This window comes from Artemia franciscana, chromosome 7 (assembly GCF_032884065.1).
Source record: "Artemia franciscana chromosome 7, ASM3288406v1, whole genome shotgun sequence".
Lineage (NCBI taxonomy): Eukaryota > Metazoa > Arthropoda > Branchiopoda > Anostraca > Artemiidae > Artemia > Artemia franciscana.
In genome coordinates this window covers 40,299,560-40,321,775 of record NC_088869.1, presented here as the reverse complement: position 1 = coordinate 40,321,775, position 22,216 = coordinate 40,299,560, and the positions used below count along the sequence as shown (strand labels likewise).

The 22,216-nt window shown below is 32.7% G+C and overlaps 1 protein-coding gene across 1 annotated transcript in view; it reads right to left on the bottom strand.

The window, feature by feature from the left end:
- Positions 1-20,967, bottom strand: part of LOC136029693 (DDB1- and CUL4-associated factor 13-like) — an 82,376-nt gene extending 61,409 nt beyond the window's left edge. Inside the window, exons 1-2 of the mRNA XM_065708198.1 lie at positions 20,901-20,967; positions 17,083-17,220 (exon numbers count right to left, since the gene is read on the bottom strand). Coding sequence (XP_065564270.1) covers positions 17,083-17,220; positions 20,901-20,967 — 205 coding nt within the window. The remainder of the gene's footprint in view (positions 1-17,082; positions 17,221-20,900) is intronic.
- Between the last annotated feature and the right edge of the window lie 1,249 nt (positions 20,968-22,216).

The following is a 22,216-nucleotide window of genomic DNA, read 5'->3' as shown; positions in this document are numbered from 1 at the left end:
GATGACTCTGGTCAAACATTTTCAGATCAATTGCTGGCATTTGGAAACAGAAAGCTCCCAGTAGACTCAATTTCAGGACGTATACAACTAACTGCTGAATTCTGTAATTTAGTGACGTCCAAAAATGAATTAATTGAAAAAGTATTTCCGAATATTCTAAACAATTATAAAAATAATAAATGGCTAAGTGAAAGAGCGATTCTTGCACCCAAAAATATAGACGTCCACGAAATCAACAATATTGTTTTGACCAAGATTCGAGACCAGGCAGTCCTTTACAAGTCAGTCGACACAGTTTTGGAACCAAATGACGCGGTTAATTGTCCATCTGAATTTTTCAATTCCGTGAACCATTGAAGACTTTATGACGTTACAGACTGGGACACCGGAACACAAATGACGACCGGGACACATTGACACAACTACAACAGGGACGCCGGAAGGGTAAAGGGGGATACATAAATGACGACGGGGAAGCAGGAATATTCGATTAGCAATCACCATAAACAAAGCTCAAGGGCAATCACTAGAAAAATGCGGTATAAATCTGATTACGGATTGTTTTCCCATGGAAAATTATGTATCAAACAGTTCGTGGTAACGAACAGTAGTAAGGAGTGACCCGGCTCAATAGTAATCAAAACTCTAAAAAATGGAATTTTGATACCAATACCTACATCAAAAGAATCGCATTTTAATGCTGATTTTAAATATATAAGTTTCATCAAGTTTTGTCTTACCCATCAAAAGTTACAAGCCTGAGAAAATTTGCGCTATTTTAGATAATAGGTGGGAACGCCCCCTAGAAGTCATAGAATCTTAACGAAAATCACGCCATCAGATTCAGCGTATCAGAGAACCCTACTGTAGAAGTTTCAAGCTCCTATCTACAAAAATGTGGAATTTTGTATTTTTTGCCAGAAGGCAGATCACGGATGCGTGTTTATTTGTTTTTTTGTTTTTTTGTTTTTTTTTCCCAGGGGTGATCGTATCAACCCAGTTGTCCTAGAATGTTGCAAGAGGGCTCATTCTAACGGAAATGAAAAGTTCTAGTGCCCTTTTTAAGTGACCAAAAAAATTGGAGGGCACCTAGGCCCCCTTCCACGCTAATTATTTTACCAAAGTCAACGGATCAAAATTCTGAGATAGCCATTTTATTCAGTGTAGTCGAAAAACCTTATAACTATGTCTTTGGGGACGACTTACTCCCCCAAAGTCCCCATGGGAGGGGCAACAAGTTACAAACTTTGACCAATGCTTACATATAGTAATGGTTATTGGGAAGTGTACAGGCGTTTTCAGGAGTGTTTTTTTGGTTGGGGGAGGGGTTGAGAATAGGGGGATATGCTGGGGGAACTTTCCTTCGATAATTTGTCATGGGGGAAGAAAATCTCCATGAAGGGAGCGCAGGATTTACTAGCATTATTTAAAAACACAATGAAAAAATAAATATGAAAAAGTTCTTTCAGCTGGAAGTAAGGAACAGCATTAAAACTTAAAACAAACAGAAATTATTATCCATTTGAGGGGCTCACCTCCTCCTAATACCTCGCTCTTTACGTTAAAGTATTTTTAGTAATTTCAACTATTTATTCTACGGCTTTTGTGATTCTGGGGTCATTCTTAATGAATTGGGACAAAATTTAAGCTTTAGTGTAAAGAGCGAGGATCTGACAAGGGGGCGAACCCCCTCATATCTATCTATATATATAAAAATAAGTTGTCTGTGTGTGGATCTGTGGATGGATCAGGTGACGTCACCTGAAAAAACTGGATCAGGTGACGTCAAAACTGAAAAAACTAAAAAAAGGCAAAAACTACAAAAAAAACAAACTAAAAACTAATAAAAAAAATAAAAAAGCTAAAAAACTAAAAAACTAAAAAAACTAAAAAAGGTAAAAAACTAAAAAAACTAACTTCAAAAAAAACTAAAAACTAATAAAAAAATAAAAAAGCTAAAAAACTAAAAAAACTAAAAAAAGGCAAAAACTACAAAAAAAACTAAAAACTAATAAAAAAGCTAAAAAACTAAAAAAACTAAAAAAAGGCAAAAGCTACAAAAAAAACTAAAAACTAATAAAAAAAATAAAAAAGCTAAAAAACTAAAAAAACTAAAAAAATAAAAAAGGTAAAAAACTAAAAAAACTAAAAACTAAAAAAAAACTAAAAAAAAGCAAAAAACTGAAAAATAAGCTAAAATAAAGGTAAAAACCAATAAAAAACTAAAAAAAAAACTGAAAAAACCAAAAAAAGGCAAAAACTACAAAAAAAACTAAAAACTAATAAAAAAAGTAAAAAAGCTAAAAAACTAAAAAAACTAAAAAAACTAAAAAAAAGGTAAAAAACTAAAAAAAATAAAAAATAAAAAAAACTAAAAAAAGGCAAAAACTACAAAAAAAACTAAAAACTAATAAAAAAAATAAAAAAGCTAAAAAACTAAAAAAACTAAAAAAAGGCAAAAACTACAAAAAAACTAAAAACTAATAAAAAAGCTAAAAAACTCTAAAAAAACTAAAAAAAGGTAAAAAACTAAAAAAACTTACTTAAAAAAAAACTAAAAACTAATAAAAAAAGTAAAAAAGCTAAAAAAACTAAAAAAACTAAAAAAACTAAAAAATGTAAAAAACTAAAAAAAATAAAAAATAAAAAAAACTAAAAAAAGGCAAAAACTACAAAAAAAACTAAAAACTAATAAAAAAGCTAAAAAACTAAAAAAACTAAAAAAGGCAAAAACTACAAAAAAACTAAAAACTAATAAAAAAAATAAAAAAGCTAAAAAACTAAAAAACTAAAAAAGGCAAAAACTACAAAAAAACTAAAACTAATAAAAAAATAAAAAAGCTAAAAAACTAAAAAAAACTAAAAAACTAAAAAAAGGTAAAAAACTAAAAAAACTAAAAACTAAAAAAACTAAAAAAAAGGAAAAAAACTGAAAAATAAGCTAAAATAAAGGTAAAAACCAATAAAAAACTAAAAAAAACTGAAAAAAACTAAAAAAAGGCAAAAACTACAAAAAAACTAAAACTAATAAAAAAAGTAAAAAAGCTAAAAAACTAAAAAAACTAAAAAAAGGTAAAAAACTAAAAAAATAAAAAATAAAAAAAAAATAAAAAAAAGGAAAAAACTGAGAAATAAGCTAAAATAAAGGTAAAAACCAATAAAAAACTAAAAAGAAAAAAAGGAAAAAACTAAAAAAAAATTTCATCTAAAGAACTAAAAAAAAATAAAAAAGGTAAAAACTAAAAGAACTAAAAAAGAAAAAAATAAATGACGACACTCAAAGAGAAAGCGACCAGGACAAAAGGAATGTTCGATTAGCAATCAACAAAGCACCGGGAAACAGGGAGTATAAATGACGACCAGGACATAAGTAAAAAAAAAACTAACAAAACTAAAAAGAAGGTAAAAAAAAGGTAAAAACTAAAAAAAATAAAAAATAAAAAAAAAACTAAAAAAAGGAAAAAACTGAAAAATAAGCTAAAATAAAGGTAAAAACCAATAAAAAACTAAAAAGAAAAAAAGGAAAAAACTAAAAAAAACTAAAAAAGAAAAAAATAAATGACGACACTCAAAGAGAAAGCGACCAGGACAAAAGGAATGTTCGATTAGCAATCAACAAAGCACCGGGACACAGGGAGTATAAATGACGACCAGGACGTAAGTAAAAAAAAAAACTAACAAAACTAAAAAGAAGGTAAAAACTACAAAAAAACTAAAAAGAAAAAAAAACTAAAAACTAATAAAAAAACTAAAAAATCTAAAAATCTAAATAAACTAAAAAAGAAAAAAAAAGGAAAAAAATAAAGGAGAAAAACAAAACTAAAAAACGAATGTATATACAGACCGGGACACCGGGATACAAATGACGACCGGGACACAGGGAATATAAATGACGACCGGGACACAGGGACACAACTACAACGGGGACACCGGGGGAAACAGGGGGATATAAATGACGACCGGGACACCGGGACAGGGAATGGTCGATTAGCAATCACCATCAACAAAGCTCAAGGGCAATCATTATAATCATGAGGTATAGATCTGAATACAGATTGTTTTCCCATGGACCATTATATGTTGCATGTTCAAGAGTCGGTAAACCTGACAATCTATTTATATGCAAAGACAATGGGACAGCAAAGAATGTTGTATATTCGCCAGTTTTACTTAGTTAAAACCATATATATATATATATATATATATATATATATATATATATATATATATATATATATATATATATATATATATATATATATATATATATATATATATATATATATATATATATATATATATATATATATATCTATATTCACAGGTGGGACATAGGGACACAACTACAATGGCGCGTAACTATTATGGCGCGTAACGACTTACGCGCGCGGGGGGGCTTGGGGGGGGGCGCGAAGCACCCCACCAACTAGGTGTTGGGGTGGCGCGAAGCGCCACCCCAACAGCTAGTATATATATATATATATATATATATATATATATATATATATATATATATATATCTATCTATCTATATTCACAGGTGGGACATAGGGACACAACTACAATGGCGCGTAACTAATATGGCGCGTAACGACTTACGCGCGCGGGGGGGCTTGGGGGGGGTTGCGCGAAGCGCCCCCACCAACTAGGTGTTGGGGTGGCGCGAAGCGCCACCCCAACAGCTAGTATATATATATATATATATATATATATATATATATATATATATATATATATATATATATATATATATATATATATATATATATATATATATATATATATATATATATATATATATATATATATATATATATATGGTTTTAACTACGTAAAACTTGCGAATATACAACATTCTTTGCTGTCCCATTGTCTTTGCATATAAATAGATTGTCAGGTTTACCGACTCTTGAACATGCAACATATAATGGTCCATGGGAAAACAATCTGTATTCAGATCTATACCTCATGATTCTAATGATTGCCCTTGAGCTTTGTTGATGGTGATTGCTAATCGACCATTCCCTGTCCCGGTGTCCCGGTCGTCATTTATATCCCCCTGTTTCCCCCGGTGTCCCCGTTGTAGTTGTGTCCCTGTGTCCCGGTCGTCATTTATATTCCCTGTGTCCCGGTCGTCATTTGTATCCCGGTGTCCCGGTCTGTATATACATTCGTTTTTTAGTTTTGTTTTTCTCCTTTATTTTTTTCCTTTTTTTTTCTTTTTTAGTTTATTTAGATTTTTAGATTTTTTAGTTTTTTTATTAGTTTTTAGTTTTTTTTCTTTTTAGTTTTTTTGTAGTTTTTACCTTCTTTTTAGTTTTGTTAGTTTTTTTTTTTACTTATGTCCTGGTCGTCATTTATACTCCCTGTGTCCCGGTGCTTTGTTGATTGCTAATCGAACATTCCTTTTGTCCTGGTCGCTTTCTCTTTGAGTGTCGTCATTTATTTTTTTCTTTTTTAGTTCTTTTAGTTTTTACCTTTTTTAGTTTTTTTTAGTTTTTTAGATGAAAATTTTTTTTAGTTTTTTCCTTTTTTTCTTTTTAGTTTTTTATTGGTTTTTACCTTTATTTTAGCTTATTTTTTAGTTTTTTCCTTTTTTTAGTTTTTTTTTATTTTTTATTTTTTTTAGTTTTTTACCTTTTTTTAGTTTTTTTTAGTTTTTTTAGTTTTTTAGCTTTTTTACTTTTTTTATTAGTTTTTAGTTTTTTTTGTAGTTTTTGCCTTTTTTTAGTTTTTTCAGTTTTTTTTTTCTAGTTTTTTATTGGTTTTTACCTTTATTTTAGCTTATTTTTCAGTTTTTTCCTTTTTTTTAGTTTTTTTTAGTTTTAAGTTTTTTTAGTTTTTTACCTTTTTTTAGTTTTTTTAGTTTTTTTAGTTTTTTAGCTTTTTTATTTTTTTTATTAGTTTTTAGTTTTTTTGTAGTTTTTGCCTTTTCTTAGTTTTTTTAGTTTTTTAGCTTTTTTATTATTTTTTTTTTTGTAGTTTTTGCCTTTTTTTAGTTTTTTTAGTTTTTTAGCTTTTTTATTTTTTTTTATTAGTTTTTAGTTTTTTTTGTAGTTAGTTTTTTTAGTTTTTTTTATCTTTTTTTAGTTTTTTTAGTTTTTTTAGTTTTTTAGCTTTTTTATTTTTTTTATTAGTTTTTAGTTTTTTTTGTAGTTTTTGCCTTTTTTTAGTTTTTTTAGTTTTTTAGCTTTTTTATTAGTTTTTAGTTTTTTTTTGTAGTTTTTGCCTTTTTCTAGTTTTTTTTAGTTTTTTAGCTTTTTTATTTTTTTATTAGTTTTTAGTTTTTTTTTGTAGTTTTTGCCTTTTTTTAGTTTTTTCAGTTTTGACGTCACCTGATCCACAGATCCACAGATCCACAGATCCACAGACAACTTATTTTTATATATATAGATATCTATATATATAAAAATAAGTTGTCTGTGGATCTGTGGATCTGTGGATCAGGTGACGATCCACAAAAAAGGTAAAAAACTAAAAACTAAAAAAAAAACTGAAAAAAACTGAAAAAAGGCAAAAACTACAAAAAAAACTAAAAACTAATAAAAAAAATGAAAAAGCTAAAAAACTAAAAAAACTAAAAAAACTAAAAAACTAAAAAAACTAAAAACTAAAAAAAAAACTTAAAAAAGGAAAAAACTGAAAAATAGAAGAGAAAAAGAAAACTAATAAAATTAAGAATAAAATAAAAAAAAATAAAAATATATAAAAATAAGCTGTCTGTCTGTCTGTGGATCTGTGGATCTGTGGATCAGGTGACGATCCACAAAAAAGGTAAAAAACTAAAAACTAAAAAAAAAACTGAAAAAACTAGAAAAAGGCAAAAACTACAAAAAAAACTAAAAACTAATAAAAAAAATAAAAAAGCTAAAAAACTAAAAAAACTAAAAAACTAAAAAACTAAAAAAACAAAAAACTAAAAAAAAAACTTAAAAAAAGGAAAAAACTGAAAAATAGAAGAGAAAAAGAAAACTAATAAAATTAAGAATAAAATAAAAAAAAAATAAAAAAGATAAAAACTAAAAAAAAAAGTAAAAACAAAAAACGAAAAAAACTAAAAAAGCTAAAAAAAGGTAAAAACATATAAAAAACTAAAAAGAAAAAAAGGAAAAAAAAAACTAAAAAAACTAAAAACTAAAAAAAAACTTAAAAAAAAGAAAAAAACTGAAAAATAGAAGAGAAAAAGAAAACTAATAAAATTAAGAATAAAAATAAAAAAAAAAATAAAAAAGATAAAAACTAAAAAAAAAGTAAAAAGAAAAAACGAAAAAAAACTAAAAAAGCTAAAAAAAAGGTAAAAACCAATAAAAAACTAAAAAGAAAAAAAGGAAAAAAACTAAAAAAAAATTTCATCTAAAAAACTAAAAAAAACTAAAAAAGGTAAAAACTAAAATAACTAAAAAAGAAAAAAAACTAAAAAAAGGAAAAAAACTGAAAAATAAAGGAGAAACAATCTAAATAAATGACGACACTCAAAGAGAAAGCGACCGGGACAAAAGGAATGTTCGATTAGCAATCAACAAAGCACGACATAAGGAATGTTCGATTAGCAATCAACAAAGCACCGGGACACAGGGAGTATAAATGACGAAGACCGGGACACAGGGACATAACTACAAAGGGGACGCCGGGGTGCACAGGGGGATATATAAATGACGATGGCGACTCAGGGAATGGTCGATTCACAGGTGGGACATAGGGACACAACTACAATGGCGCGTAACTAATATGGCGCGTAACGACTTACGCGCGCGGGGGGGCTTGGGGGGGGGGCGCGAAGTGCCCCCACCAACTAGGTGTTGGGGTGGCGCGAAGCGCCACCCCAACAGCTAGTATATATATATATGTTTTTAACTACGTAGAACTTGCGAATATACAACATTCTTTGCTGTCCCATCGTCTGTGCATATAAATAGATTGTCAGGTTTACCGACTCTTGAACATGCAACGCATAATGGTCCATGGGAAAACAATCCGTATTCAGATCTATACCTCATGATTCTATTGATTGTCCTTGAGCTTTGTTGATGGTGATTGCTAATCGACCATTTCCTTTGTTTCCGTCGTCATTTATATATCCCCCTGTGCCCCCCGGCGTCCCCGTTGTAGTTGTGTCCCTGTGTCCGGGTCGTCATTTATATTCCCTGTGTCCCCGTCGTCATTTGTGTCCCGGTGTCCCAGTCTGTGATTTCTATTTGAGTGTCCCGGGCGTCATTTATATTCGTCAGGATATTGTAGGGCATCGTAGCATCGATGAGTTTAAGCAATTCTTGTCAACTGATTGTTTCGCCTATAAAGAATATTATCTCGAGGTAAGAACTGATCAACGACCACAACGATTGCCCCTTTGTTGATAGTTGCGTATCAGGAGGCATCAATTCGATTGCTGTTTTTAAGCAGAAGCACTAAATTATTATTTTTGTGGAAAAGATGATATATATAAATATATATATGTATATATTTTCTTTTTAGTTTTTTTTTGTAGTTTTTACCTTTTTTAGTTTTTTTCTTCTTTTGTATTAATGCTAAAGCCAAGGTTCAAACCTGGAGCCTCTCGGACCTAGAACCTGAAACATAACGCTTTACCAACTCAGCTACTTCGGCGTGAATACATTCGTTTTGAGCAGCTTCCTCGGGTGTTGCCATTGTTGTCCTGGTCGTCATTTATATTGCCTGTGTCCCGGTCGTCATTTGTGTCCCGGTCGTCATTTGTGTCCCGGTATCCCAGTCTGTAATTTCTCCTTGAGTGTCCCGGTCGTTATTTATATTCCCTCTGTCCCGGTCGTCATTTGTGTCCCGGTCTGTAATTTCTCTTTGAGTGTTTTTTCTTTTTAGTATTTTTTAGTTTTTTACATTTTTTCTTTTTTCAGTTTTCTTTTTCTTCTTTATTTTTCAGCTTCACTATGAAATACATATCGCCGAACCTTTGTTTTTTTAACTAAAATATGGTAGGCATTGATGACCTTATCCAAGTCAAGATCCCAAACCCAATCATCATCGCTATCATTTTCAGTTTTGATATGTTTTGACTCTCGCTGTCCAGGTGGATCTTCATCTAACTGCGCGGTTTTGCGTTCTTTAGCCTCAAGCCTGTTTCCTTGCTGTTCTTTTGATTCCTCGGCACGCTTTCTTTTCTGACTTTCTCTATCAGCAGCAAGTTTTTTGGCATAGACTCTTTGAGCATCTTCATCGGCTTTTGCCATTGTAAGTTCATCAGTCATTTTAAACTTAAACATTAATAGATTTTTACGTGAACTTATATGTCTTAAATATCTTTAATGACGTCACCGTCATAGCAAAAATGACGACAACTAACTTCATGACGCCAGTCGACACAGAAACATGACGTCACCTGATCCACAGACAGACAACTTATTTTTATATATATAGATAGATATAATTCTAAAATTGTCATGTAATTTTCTATTTTGAAATAAAAACTAAAAATTATTGCTCAGACAACATAAATATTTTTGATATTTACATAATAGCTTTAGTGGTTCTGGACTGAAAACTAAATATGCTAATCAAATTGGGAATTGCAATCTTTTAGGTTGAAAAGGCAGATCCATTGGAATCATGAGAATGCGTGGAATAAGAAAAGCCTCACCCTCAAAAGGCCCTGTCAAGATTGTTGCCTCTATTACGTTATAACAGACATAACACGTCATTTGTTTCCCGGTGTCCCGGTCTGTAGTTTCGTTAGTCGACAAACATGACGTCAGACGACAAACAACTTCATGACGACATACAGCTCAATCCTTATAATGACGTCAGTCGACAAACATGACGTCAGTCGACACACAAACATGACGTCAGTCGACAGACAGACAAACAGCTTATTTTTATATATATATATATATATATATATATATATATATATATATATATATATATATATATATATATATATATATATATATATATATATATATATATATATATATATATATATATATATATATATATATATATATATATATATATATATATATATATATATATATATATATATATATATATATATATATATATATATATATATATATTCACAGGTGGGACACAGGGACACAACTACAATGGCGCGTAACTAATATGGCATAAAAAAAGCTAAAAAAGAAAAAAAACCTAAAAAGAAAAAAAACTTAAAAAAAAGGAAAAAAAAATAAAACAGGTAAAAAACTAAAAAGAACAAAAGCTAAAAAACTAAAAAAGCTGCAAAACTAAAAAAATTAAAAAATAAAACAGAAAAACTGAAAAAGAAACTATATCTATATATAAAAAAATAAGTTGTATGTATGCATGTTTGTTTGTTTGTGGGTTTGCATATGACGTCATTATAAGATGACACTACAGACCGGGACACCGGAACACAAATGATGACCGGGACACCGGGACACAGGGAATATAAATGACGACCGGGACACTCAAAGAGAAATTACAGACCGGGACAACGAGACACAAATGACGACCAGGACACCGGGACACAGGGAATATAAATGACGACCGGGACAAAGGGAATATAAATGACGACCGGGACACAGGGACAAAACTACAACAGGGACACCGGGGGGCAAAGGGGGATATATAAATGACGACGGGGACACAGGAATGTTCGATTAGCAATCACCATCAACAAAGCTCAAGGGAAATCATTAGAATAATGTGGTATAGATCTGAATACGGATTGTTTTTTCCATGGACAATTATATGTTGCATGTTCAAGAGTCGGTAAACCTGACAATCTATTTATATTCACAGACAATGGGACAGCGAAGAATGTTGCATTTTCGCAAGTTTTACGTAGTTAAAAACATATATAGATATATCTATATACACAGGTGAGACACAGGGACACAGCTACAATGGCGCATAACTAATAGGGCGCGTAATGACTTACGCGAACGAGGGGGGCTTGTCTCTAATAAGAGAGGTGGGAGTAGTTAACGTCTCCCTACCTCGCATGTCAGAAAACCGTTGAAACTTCTTTCCCTTGATGTTTTTTTTCCTCTCGGTAATGCGCCTGAAAGTTTTAGATATGATACAAGCCACGAACTTTACTTTAAAAATGGCTTCTACCTCATCCTATTTGATGGAGGAGGGTGGAAAATTAATTCATAAGCTTTGCTTAGGATTCAATAACAACGCTCAAGACTTGAAAGCACACGACTATAATGAAAGTTGATTAAGAGTTAAAATGAACGTCATAAAAGTGGTCGATAAATCTAAGCAAAAACAATGGAATAGATAGATCTACCATGAATGCATACTGCTCCCACCCAATTTTATAACAGTTTTTATACCATTTTTTATAACAATTTTAAACAGACAATTTGATTTAAAAAAAAATATATGTTTTGTAATAATAAAATGGAATTTCCCAAAAAAATAAACACTTTTGACAAGCATAGTTTCTATCAATATTTTGTAAGTGACTAGAGATTCAAACTATTGTTTTTAATTATTCATACATGTGTTTAAAACAGTAAAAAATTTCGTTTAAGTTAATCCGTAAGTATGAAAGAAAATATTATTTTCAAAAGAATAAAATTTTTAGTATTTGTTTTCTTTATACAAAGAAGTAAAAAAAAAGTAAAAATTACGAATGGCTGCAAACTCGAAACCAAAAACAGAATGCGACACAAATTTTTTAATGGTTCTTTATATCCAAGGTAGCAAAAAACCTTATTAAAAAAAATATATATATATACTTTTTAAGAAGCATAGTTTTTATTAATATTTTGGAAGTGACTTGACATTCAAACTATTGTTTTTAATTATTCATACAGATACGAAAAACAATCATAACTTTCGTTTAAGTTAATTCGTAAATATGAAAAATAAGCATTATTTTAAAAAGAGAAAAAAATTGGTATTTGTTTTCCTTTATACAAAGAAGACAAGAACATCAAAATTACGAATTGCTGCAAATTCAAAACCAAAAACAGAAAGCGACCAAAATTTTTTAATGGTTCTTTAAATCCAAGATAGAAAAAAACTTACAGGTTTTTTTTTTTAGAATCTGTAATACTCGATATCATTACCTTATGGATTTTATATGGAATGACCCAAACAAAATGATTTCTAACACTTCTAAAGAGTTCTAAATTCAAAATGAAAGAGAAAGCGGAACCAGGTACAAAACCAGTGTTTCCACTTACCCCTTGACAAATTCTTGCCCAAACGCTAATTGATAAGTTCACAGTTTGAACTTATCATAGAAAAATAACTTCTCGGGCCATGATTTTGGCAATAGACCCATTCCTGAAATTTTCTTCTAGTTTGGAAAAGTTCTGGGGTTATCCAGATAAGTTAGAATCTGTGAACAAAGCGAAAAACGATTTCGAGTGCAATTGCAAACTTATCCTTAGACTTTGGGTTAAGTTGAGCCAAACCGAGCTTGATTTAAATGCGGGTTGAATTACCTGAGCGTCGAGTTAAGCCGGGGTTCAGTTGAACGAGGGTTCAATAGAAAGTGGGCACAGTTAAATGGGGTTGAGTTGCACCAGACTCAGTTGAATGGGGTTGAATTGCAAGGGCGTTCAATTAAACGGGGTTCGGTTAAACAAGGGTTCAGTTGCATGATGTTCAGTTACACGAGGGCTCAGTTACATGGGTTCATTTGCGTAGGGTTTTGCTTACATGCAAACCCTTAAATACAAACGTATAAATAAGTATCCACCATATTACAAAAAAAAAATCGTTTTATGTTGTATTTGTTACAACTGTTGATTTCTTTAAATTAATGCATGCCAAGGTAATTTACTAAAAAAAAATTCCGCTCTTCTCTCTCTCTCTCTCTAAAGAAAAAAAACAGTTCTTATATTTTTTTTTTGTATTTATTGAGGTTCTCTTTATCCTTGAATTTCAATCGAGTTTTCTACATGATCTAAAGTTTTGAGCAGAACAGCGTACAATATTTGATCTTTTCGTGCTAAGAATGGTTATGATCAATTTGTTCTTCCTAAATCTATTGTTTTCGTTAAGGTCTCCTTATTCCAGTCTAGTTCTACTGGAAATGTCACGCTGTTCGGGAAAAAAAAGATTTGTACACGATCTAAAATTTTGGAGCAGAACGGCATACAATATTTGACTTTTTCATGCTAAAAGTCAATATAACCAACTTTTTCTTCCTAAATTTATTGTTTTCGTTAAGATCTCCTTATTCCAGTTTAGTTATACTGAAAGTGTCATGATAATCGGATAAAAAAAGGTTTGTCTCGCTTTGGGGTTTCGCCAATCGATATAGGCCATTTATTTCAAAATATTGTTTTTTCCTCTTAGGTTTGTTTGGCCCAGTAAGTTGATTGCCAGTTGGAGACAAAAAAAAGATTTGGGCATAGTTTGGAAATCACGAATGAATATAACGATGTCTTGCCATAGCCTTTGTCTTCATTGAGGTTTTCTTGTCTCTGTCGACATATAAATAGTAGATCCACTTTCGGACGTCACGAACCATACGCCCAAAATTAGTTGCAAATTTTATTTCTGTATAGAAGCCCTCCGTGCCACGTGACTTATGAATGTTAGTAATTTAGATAAAACACAGTTTTCCCGAGAAAAAGTAAATAGCGAAGTTGAAACTTGACGAACAAAAAATATTACTTCCCAGCCTATCTAATATATATCAATAAAACTAGTGCAAACAAATAAACTGGAGACACTTCCCTATGTTTGTAGGATTACAGAAAACTAGCACTTTACTGAAAACACAAAAGTCAAGCATAAAAAACAAGAACATCGATTTAGGAATCAAAAGAGAATACGTAGCTTCACAACAACAAACTAATCTATAATGCTTTACATAGTCTTAGAGGAGCTGTGATATCAGTAACTTTCAGTATACAATTAAAATTATGTTAATAACTTAGGCATTATAATAATATGTTTAAATTCTTTAAACAACATACAAAATAATGGATTGATTTATAATGTAACATCTTGATTTCACCTAGTATTACTCGAAATGAAACACATATCAACTGTAATATGAACTCTGGAAATCCAGTTATTTCTCTCTAAAAAAAAGGAGAATTTCAAGTTGTGATGCATATTACAAAGCAAGTCTGTAGTCTTAATACTAATATGATTCCCTAACTTCGAACTTGTCTACAAAAAAAATCATGAAATGTCCTTTCCAAATTCAAAACGACAATAAGTCAATGAACTTAGTTCATTGTGCTGAAGTGGTGTCAAATTAAACGATAAGAAAAAAACAAAACGAAAAATAAAGCAACAATTTAAAACTGATTTACTTTTGTATTGTTGAAGGTGTCTGTAAATGGTTCACTTTTACCGTACCCAAATTCCTATATTGTTTCATGTTTTCAGAAAAGTGTTAGTTTTCTGTAATCCTACAAACATAGGAAATATCACCAGTTGACTTATTTGGACTAGTTTTATTGATATACGTTAGATATGTTGGGAAGTCATAATGTTTGTTCCTTTTGAGTTTCAAATTCACTATTTACTTTCCTGAGAATTTTTTTTAAAATTAATCTTTGCTCGTTTTTGATTAAAATTTAATTTAAAAAAGAACACTACCATGGTCTTTTTATTTATACGGAATAATTTCTATTCGTTTTAAGTTTTAAAGTTGATCCTTAGTTTAAGCTGAAAACTTATGTATCTATCTATCTATATATATAAAAATAAGTTGTCTGTCTGTCTATCTATTGAGTGACGTCATGTCATCATGTCGTCATGATGTTAGTTGTCGTCATGTTTGTTATGACGATGACGTCATTAAAAGTATTTAAGTATTTATGCCCGGGGGGCTTGGGGGGGCGAAGCGCTCCCACCAACTAGGTGTTGGGCCGGCGCGAAGCGCCAACCCAACAGCTAGTATATATACATATATATATATAAAAACTAGCTGTTGGGGTGGCGCTTCGTGACACCCCACACCTAGTTGGTGGGGGCCCCCCCAAGCCCCCCCGCGCGCGTAAGTCGTTACGTGCCACATTAGGTACGCGCCATTGTAGTTATGTCCCTGTGTACCACCTATGAATATAAATAGATTTATATATGTGTTTTGAACTACGTAAAACTTGCGAATATACAACATTCTTAGCTTTTTTCTGCCATAGCCTCTTTTTTTATTGCCAACATTATATTATTTCTAACCCGTAAATTTATATGCTAGTTCCTCATTAAGGAGTTTTTTTATATTGCAAGGCGAAGAGGTGACTTGGGCCCAAGCTGTTTCCATGTGCTTTATTTCAGAAGCGAGCTAGAGCTAAGGGATGATTTAGCCATTTAAGTAGCATACTAGATTTTAATTTGATTCAAGAGAGGCAACACAAATGATTTGGAAATCTGTGTATTTATTATCCTAAACCCAAGTGAAGTTCTGGTGACACTGGGTACACAGCTTATTCTACTCTCACTTCAAGGATAGACGACTACATACCCAACTAAAATGAAATTTCTAACCGGTTTGAGACATATTCCACCCACTTCCCGACGGTGTTCCCCTCTCAGTAGGGAAAGAGATCCTTGAAACTAGCTAATGCCAACTCTACTATTTTTGTTTCTATATTGTCATAATCCTTTAGAGATCCGACAAGCCTTAATGTATTTTAGTCCAGCTACCCCGCCACTACCCAGTTGCTAGCGTTCGGCTGAATGGAGAAAAACTGTTTGCGAACATTTGAGAAATATGTAGTTTCTGGTTTCTGTAATTCTCTTAAACCTGTCGTTTCTAGCCGGCACGAAGATTCTGCAGAAACATTTCCATGAAATAGTAAAAGGAATTCCGCTGTCATTTATTATTCCCGAATTTGAAATATATCCGAGCTGTGGCTGCAGATCGAATTGGTTCGTCCCAAATTATCAAGTTGGATTTTGGTTACGTTTGCAAAGAGAGACACGAGAAAAAATGGTATGAAAATTGGTTTTGATATTGCCAACGATTACGAATCTATAAGGATACCACAGTGCGCTTACAAATGTTCTTTTAGGTGTAGGCCTTCTTACCACGTTCTCAGTAGCCCGTAATGGCCCTTTTTTAAAGGATTTACCCAGTACCAACACCATAAAATGTGCTAATTGCGGCGGTTCTCATACCGTAAATAAATTTAGTCACTGAAAAAGTTTGCTCATACTTGTAGTATTTGAAACAAATTGTTGGATCTGCATCATATCTCGGTTATAAATTTGACTTAGTTAGGGATTCTGATACTGATTTACTCAATTTTGACCTTCGATCTGATACAATTTTTTAGTATTTCCCTGAATTAAAGCTAGTGGACAAAATTCCCCCGTTCACTTACATTAATAATTCTCATTAATAAATGAAGTTCGTCCGGAATGAGGCAGACTCTGTCTGCAGACCACGTGCCTCTGGATATGGGGTTTCTCCCCTAACTAAACACTCCGATCAGGACGGCCGCAACCTCATGTGTTGGGTGGAGCCCACCCCAGGAATCTCAGTACCTAGGTTTAACCTAGCTCTAATCAGATTCCAGGCCTAGGGTCGGTTGGGCTAGCGACCTTCAACCCGAAAATTAAGTGCTACGAAAAGTGACAATATAGCCTCAGACCCGGATTCCCTTTTAAGATCTCGACCATCGCGCGTCAATGGACTTGCTAACGACGTCAGAAAGAGTGACAGACTAAGAAACGTTGGTCCGACAGCCTGTCCGAGTTTTTGACGATGGCAAACATTAGACAGGGCGAAGAGCAAATACTCGCCATGGACCGAAGTGGATGGAAGAGGCTGACGTCACTCTCTACGCCGAGCAGTGCCTGGCAGGAGACTTAAGTCTAAGTCAAATCAAGAGCTAAACAATTCACGAAACAAAAAGGGATATAGATCACCTACCTTTTTATTTTTTCTAGAATTTTTCTCTTAACAGATAGTCCAACTTTGTGTGGTAAATGTATTTAATTTGGTATCGTAAATCTAATAATTATTTCACCCTCCCCCAAGAATGCACTCTCCAACCTCCCCTCTTAGCACCCATCTACACTCGCGTTTCCTGATAAATTTTCAGTTTTATTGTCTAGCAATCTTAAATGTCTTTGACGGAATTTTGATTAGGATCAGGATTTTAAATTTCTAGCAATAAAATACACTACCTCTGATATACCCATCGTGCGCATGAATAGTATTCAGGTGTTTTCTAGCTGCAACACCCCATGTTCTTAATTCGCCATCATATGAACCGCTAAAAAGCCATGATATTCTTTCAGGATGTTTGGCCAGTGTGTAGACAGCTAAAAGACAACTATGTTTAAATCAAAGCTACACTTTGCTGTAAAAAAAGGAGCTGAATTTAAGAAGCTTTTATTTTACAGAAGAGGAAAAAAAGATCATAAAAAATGTAAAATACCACCAATAAACACAAAACCACGATTAACAACAATTGAACTTCATGCATGCCTAGGGACGGTACGCCGCACGCCAGAATAGCTTTTGGGACTAAATAATATAAATCAACCTTTCAATGATTTTCTAAATTCTGCCCAATAACTTTTTTGTCCTGTTTGGGTCAACGTATTTTACGGGCAAAATATTGGAATACGGGCTTTCCAGTGGCGTAACCTTTTAGCTACTTAAAAAGACACTATATCTTTAAATGTTCATTTGAATTAATACTAATTCAATAGTTCATAATTTCTGATTCCATATGACCACCCATGAGGGCAGAATATATCATATGCGTGACCCTCTTTCTCTGAAAAAAAGAATTTCATTTGCTAATAACTTTTGATGAGCAGCCTTAAATTAATAAATTTTACTTATTTCAAATCAGTATAGATAGATTTTGTTGCAGTATATACTATTGTCAAACTTAGTGTTTTTAAAGTTTTGGCTTCTGTTGACAAAGGCTGCTCTTTAAATAAGATTAAATAAATAAAACAAGCTTTTTCAACTGCAAGTAAGGAGCAACATTAAAACTTAAAACGAACATAAATTGCTCCGTATATGAGAGGGTTGTTCCCTTTGCAACGCCTCGCTGTTTACGCTAAAGTTTGACTCTGTCACTACTCTACTTTTTAAAACAATAGAAAAAAACTGTAGGTCTATCCTTATGGGAAATCTGGTAAGTAAATTGTTTTGTAAGGCTCTAGAAATTAGGCTGAGATTGGGTAGATAATGAGGAAATACATGATGCAAGCGGGAGTCAGATCGACATTCAGCACTATTGACTATATTTTTACTTTGGATATACTGAGAAAAATACATGCTAGAGGGAAAAATGGTTAGCTATTCGTAGCCTTTTTAGACCTGAAAAGTGCGTTTTGACTCGGTAAATGGGAGGTTGTTAATTGAAAGTCTGTTAGAAATAGGGTTGCCGTCTTGTTTTGTAGCAATAATAGCAGATATGTATCCGAGGGTGAAATTTGTTGTGAAGGTTATAGACAAAATTTTCTAGGCTGTTTACGTCTCATGTGGGTGTGAAACAAGGACATACTTTGATCTCCCAAGCTTTTCTCCTTGTTTGTTAATGATTTAGATTGTTTTATGAAAATTAATGGAGCTCCTTATGTATCATTGGATTGGTTTAGGCTATCATATATGTTATTTGCGGATGACATAGCTCTAGTGGTGGATAGTAGGAATAATCTCAAGAAACAATTAGATATAATAAAAATTATCTAAAAAAAAGGATTTAGAGTTGAACGCTAAGTCAGTAGTATTAATATTTAGGAGCAAAGGGGCTGTTTATTCTAAGGTTCATTTTAATTTTGGAGGAATGATGTTAGAGGTGAAAAAAGAATTTGTTTATTTGGGCGCTAAGTTTAGTGCAGTAAGGGGGATGTCTAGGCTCGTAGAAGATTTAATTTAAGAGGTAATAGGCTAATCAATCTGCCTTTGAGAATTAATTTAGGTAAGCTTGCTGACATGATGATCCAGAAAAGAGTTTTCCCGACAAAAGTGGCTTCTAGTTTAGATTGAGGTTATGAGGTTTGGGATTTTGCTAAAGCAGCTAGGCTAGAAGTATTTCAGCTAAGATATTTTAAGAGAACCTTAGGCTTGACGGATTCATTTAGTTCAGTGGTACTTAAATGAGATTTGGGACTTTTTGTCTTAAGGAGTGTTCGATTGGTTAGAATGGTGAAATTCTGGGAAAAAATAACTAAACCTTCTAAAGTTCGGCTTCTTAAGGCAGCTTATTTGGAGAGCTTGAAGGACGGTAGACGTGATTCGTGGCCAAATCAGGTCAAGAAATTATTGTACCTTTATGCCCAGTCGGAGATGTGGAATGAAGGGGAAAGGCCCAATGGATGAAAGTGTGTCAGTATGGAAGAAAGTCCAGCGAACCCTAAATGACCAAGACATCCAAGATTGGCAAGGTCATAAGGATCAATGTATGTCTATGAGGTTTTACTCCCAAGCTAAAGACTGTTGAGAGGGGGAAGTTTATTTTAAATTTGGGTTGAATACAGATGATTTGAAGAACTATTGTTGGTAAGAGGGCATAGTCTGAAAGGAAATTTTTGGGAAAGTTTAGGCTGGCGGCTGGCCCCTGCTTTTGCCCTATGTGTGGATGTATGAATGAAAACTTATTTCATGTTGTGTCCAAGTGTAAAGAGCAATCTGAGTTGCGGAATGTTTTGGAAGAGTGTTTGGGAGTGAATCCCGGTTAATTGAGCGGATGCCTGAGGGAAACGCATGTGCTATTAGACAGTTGTGTAAGTTTCTTCGTTTAGGGATTAAACACAGGGGATCATGTATGAGGGGATAGCTTGTTACGGTTCTTATGATTGTTGTTTGCTGCTTATTATGTTGAACCTTGGCGTGTTTTTTTTTCTAAAGTTGTATTTTGTTCCTGAGCTTTGTTTGTAGGCTGTATTGTGTTGCCTAGGTCGCAGGCTTTTTACAATAATTTTTATCTATAACAATGCCTCCGGGGCAGGAACGAGCCCCCAGGGCCAGGGAGCCAGAGGTTTAAGTTATGACCAAGGGGCATACAAGGTTCTTATGGAATGGGCGGCCGTATTATTTTCAGATGGGTCTCATTTGATTTCAAATTAGAAGTTATAGTGACCTTTTTAAGAATGAAAGTGATTTGAGAGAAACCGACCCCCCCCCCCCACCATCATTTTCCGTAACAAACGTCCAAATAAAGCTTTGAGACATCAATTTTGTCAGCATTGTTGAAAAACTCAGTATTCATATAATTAAGGATGTCGACCCCTCCCCCCCTCTCCCAGAGGCCTAAGGGGTAGGGCTGCAAGTTATGCAATTTGTTCATTATTTAAATATAGTACGTGTTATTGATAAAAGACATGGATGTTTGACCTCTACTTTCCCAAACTACGAAAAGCATCAAGATAAGTCTTTCAGGGAATGTTGAGTGAGTGTTAAACTAAATCATAACATGTTATAGGTATATGGGTTGTCAAAAGGATGTAACTCATGAATGACTGAGTGTTAAATTGGAATTTTCAGAAAATGATAACGTAGATGATTAATTGACCAAAAAGGCAATATTTGTACGCTACTATAACTACTACAGTTTCTACTGCTACCACAGGTACTATTACTACTACCACTACTATCACTAAAACTAATACTTATATAGCAAGTACTATTAAGGCTGAAGATATTGAAAAAAGAATCTGAGGGAATGTTGAAGGAAATTTTAAACTAAATCAAAACATACTATGTATATACAGATTGCTATTATGGTTGTATCAGCAATATTTCTGGAATGGCTTACCATACCATGAGAAAACTTCAGGGGCATCATGAGTGGAATGTTCAGTTGACCATAGGCCGACATTTACCACTTACTACTGTTATTAATACCGCTTCTACTACTGTTACTATTAATAATTATATAATATTACTGCTACAACTGTCCCACTACTACTATGACAATCAAGGTTGTCATCCGTATATCAGGAATATTTGGAAATATCCTCTGAAATTTCCACCTTCATACCCTTAGGCGTAGTTATAATAGCAAGCACAGCAGTAATACAGCCACTCAACTTAATACAATTGGCCATTGCTATTATATTGTCGATTTTGTCTTTTTAACCAGTATATCGTATGCTTCTTGAAATTTTCATCTTAAAGCCCTTAACCTTAAAAGTAGCTGCGATAGAAGTAGTAATTGGAGCAATAGTAATAGCAGTATTAAAACTAGTAAAAGTTGCAGTAGCAGTAGTATTAGTAGCAGTGTGCACATATTGCCTTTTGTTCAATTGATCATCCCTTGAAGCATTCTCTGAGAGTTACAGCAGAATATGCCAACCAATTGTTAAGATACACTATTTTGACAATTAAAATGCACATAGTTCTTTTGTTAGTTAGTTTGTTAGTTGGAATTTGCCATCAATATTCTCTCAAATTTTACCTTCATTAACTTAGCCTTAATAGTACTATTATCACAGTAGTTTCGGTGGTAATAAAAGTAGTAGCAGCGTTAGTGTTGTATTAGCAATAGTAGTACCAGTACTGGCATCAGTATTATTAGTGTTAGTAGCATGTGCTTATTGCCTTTTTTTTAGTAGTAGTATTAATTTGTTATCCAAATGAAATAACAGAGATAAAATCAATCGGTAGCAGACCAAAAGCGTCACTTGCGAGGGTGTACTACTAACAAAAAAGAACATAAATAGAAGAGAAAAAAAAACAACAAAGAACAAAAAAACAAGTTAATCTATAATAAGCAGAAGGCTGAAACCGTGTACCGAGACAAAATAAAAAACTATGTGTATGTATGCCGTGAGCGAGAAATAAAAAAAACTATGAAATATTTCATACACAATAAATCAACATAATATCATGATCCCGAAGCAAAAAACAAAAACAAAAAACAATAAACAATTATTGCCAATATTAATTCCATCAATCTCAATCTATTTCAAAGGTATACCTACCAGGCAAACCTACACGCAGTTCGGTTTTAAATTGATTAATGGGCAATTCTGTGGTACTTGGGGCAAGCTTATTCCACAGCTTAGTCCCTCTATAAATAACTGAAAAAGCAGTCTTACTTGAAATTAGGCGTGGAACCTCAATATCTCCACTTGTTCGAGTTCTGTGACCATGAACATTAGATATTTCCCGAAAAATCCTGTAAAACATTCTGGAACGCAACCATAATAGTACTTATACATAAAAACCAGTGTATAAAAAATGCAGACATTATATTAATCACACTGTACACTGACCCGACCGAATCGGTTCCCTATTCCACAAAATGATGTAATGGCATTATTCTGCAGTACGCAGATTGGGCGAAGTATTGAG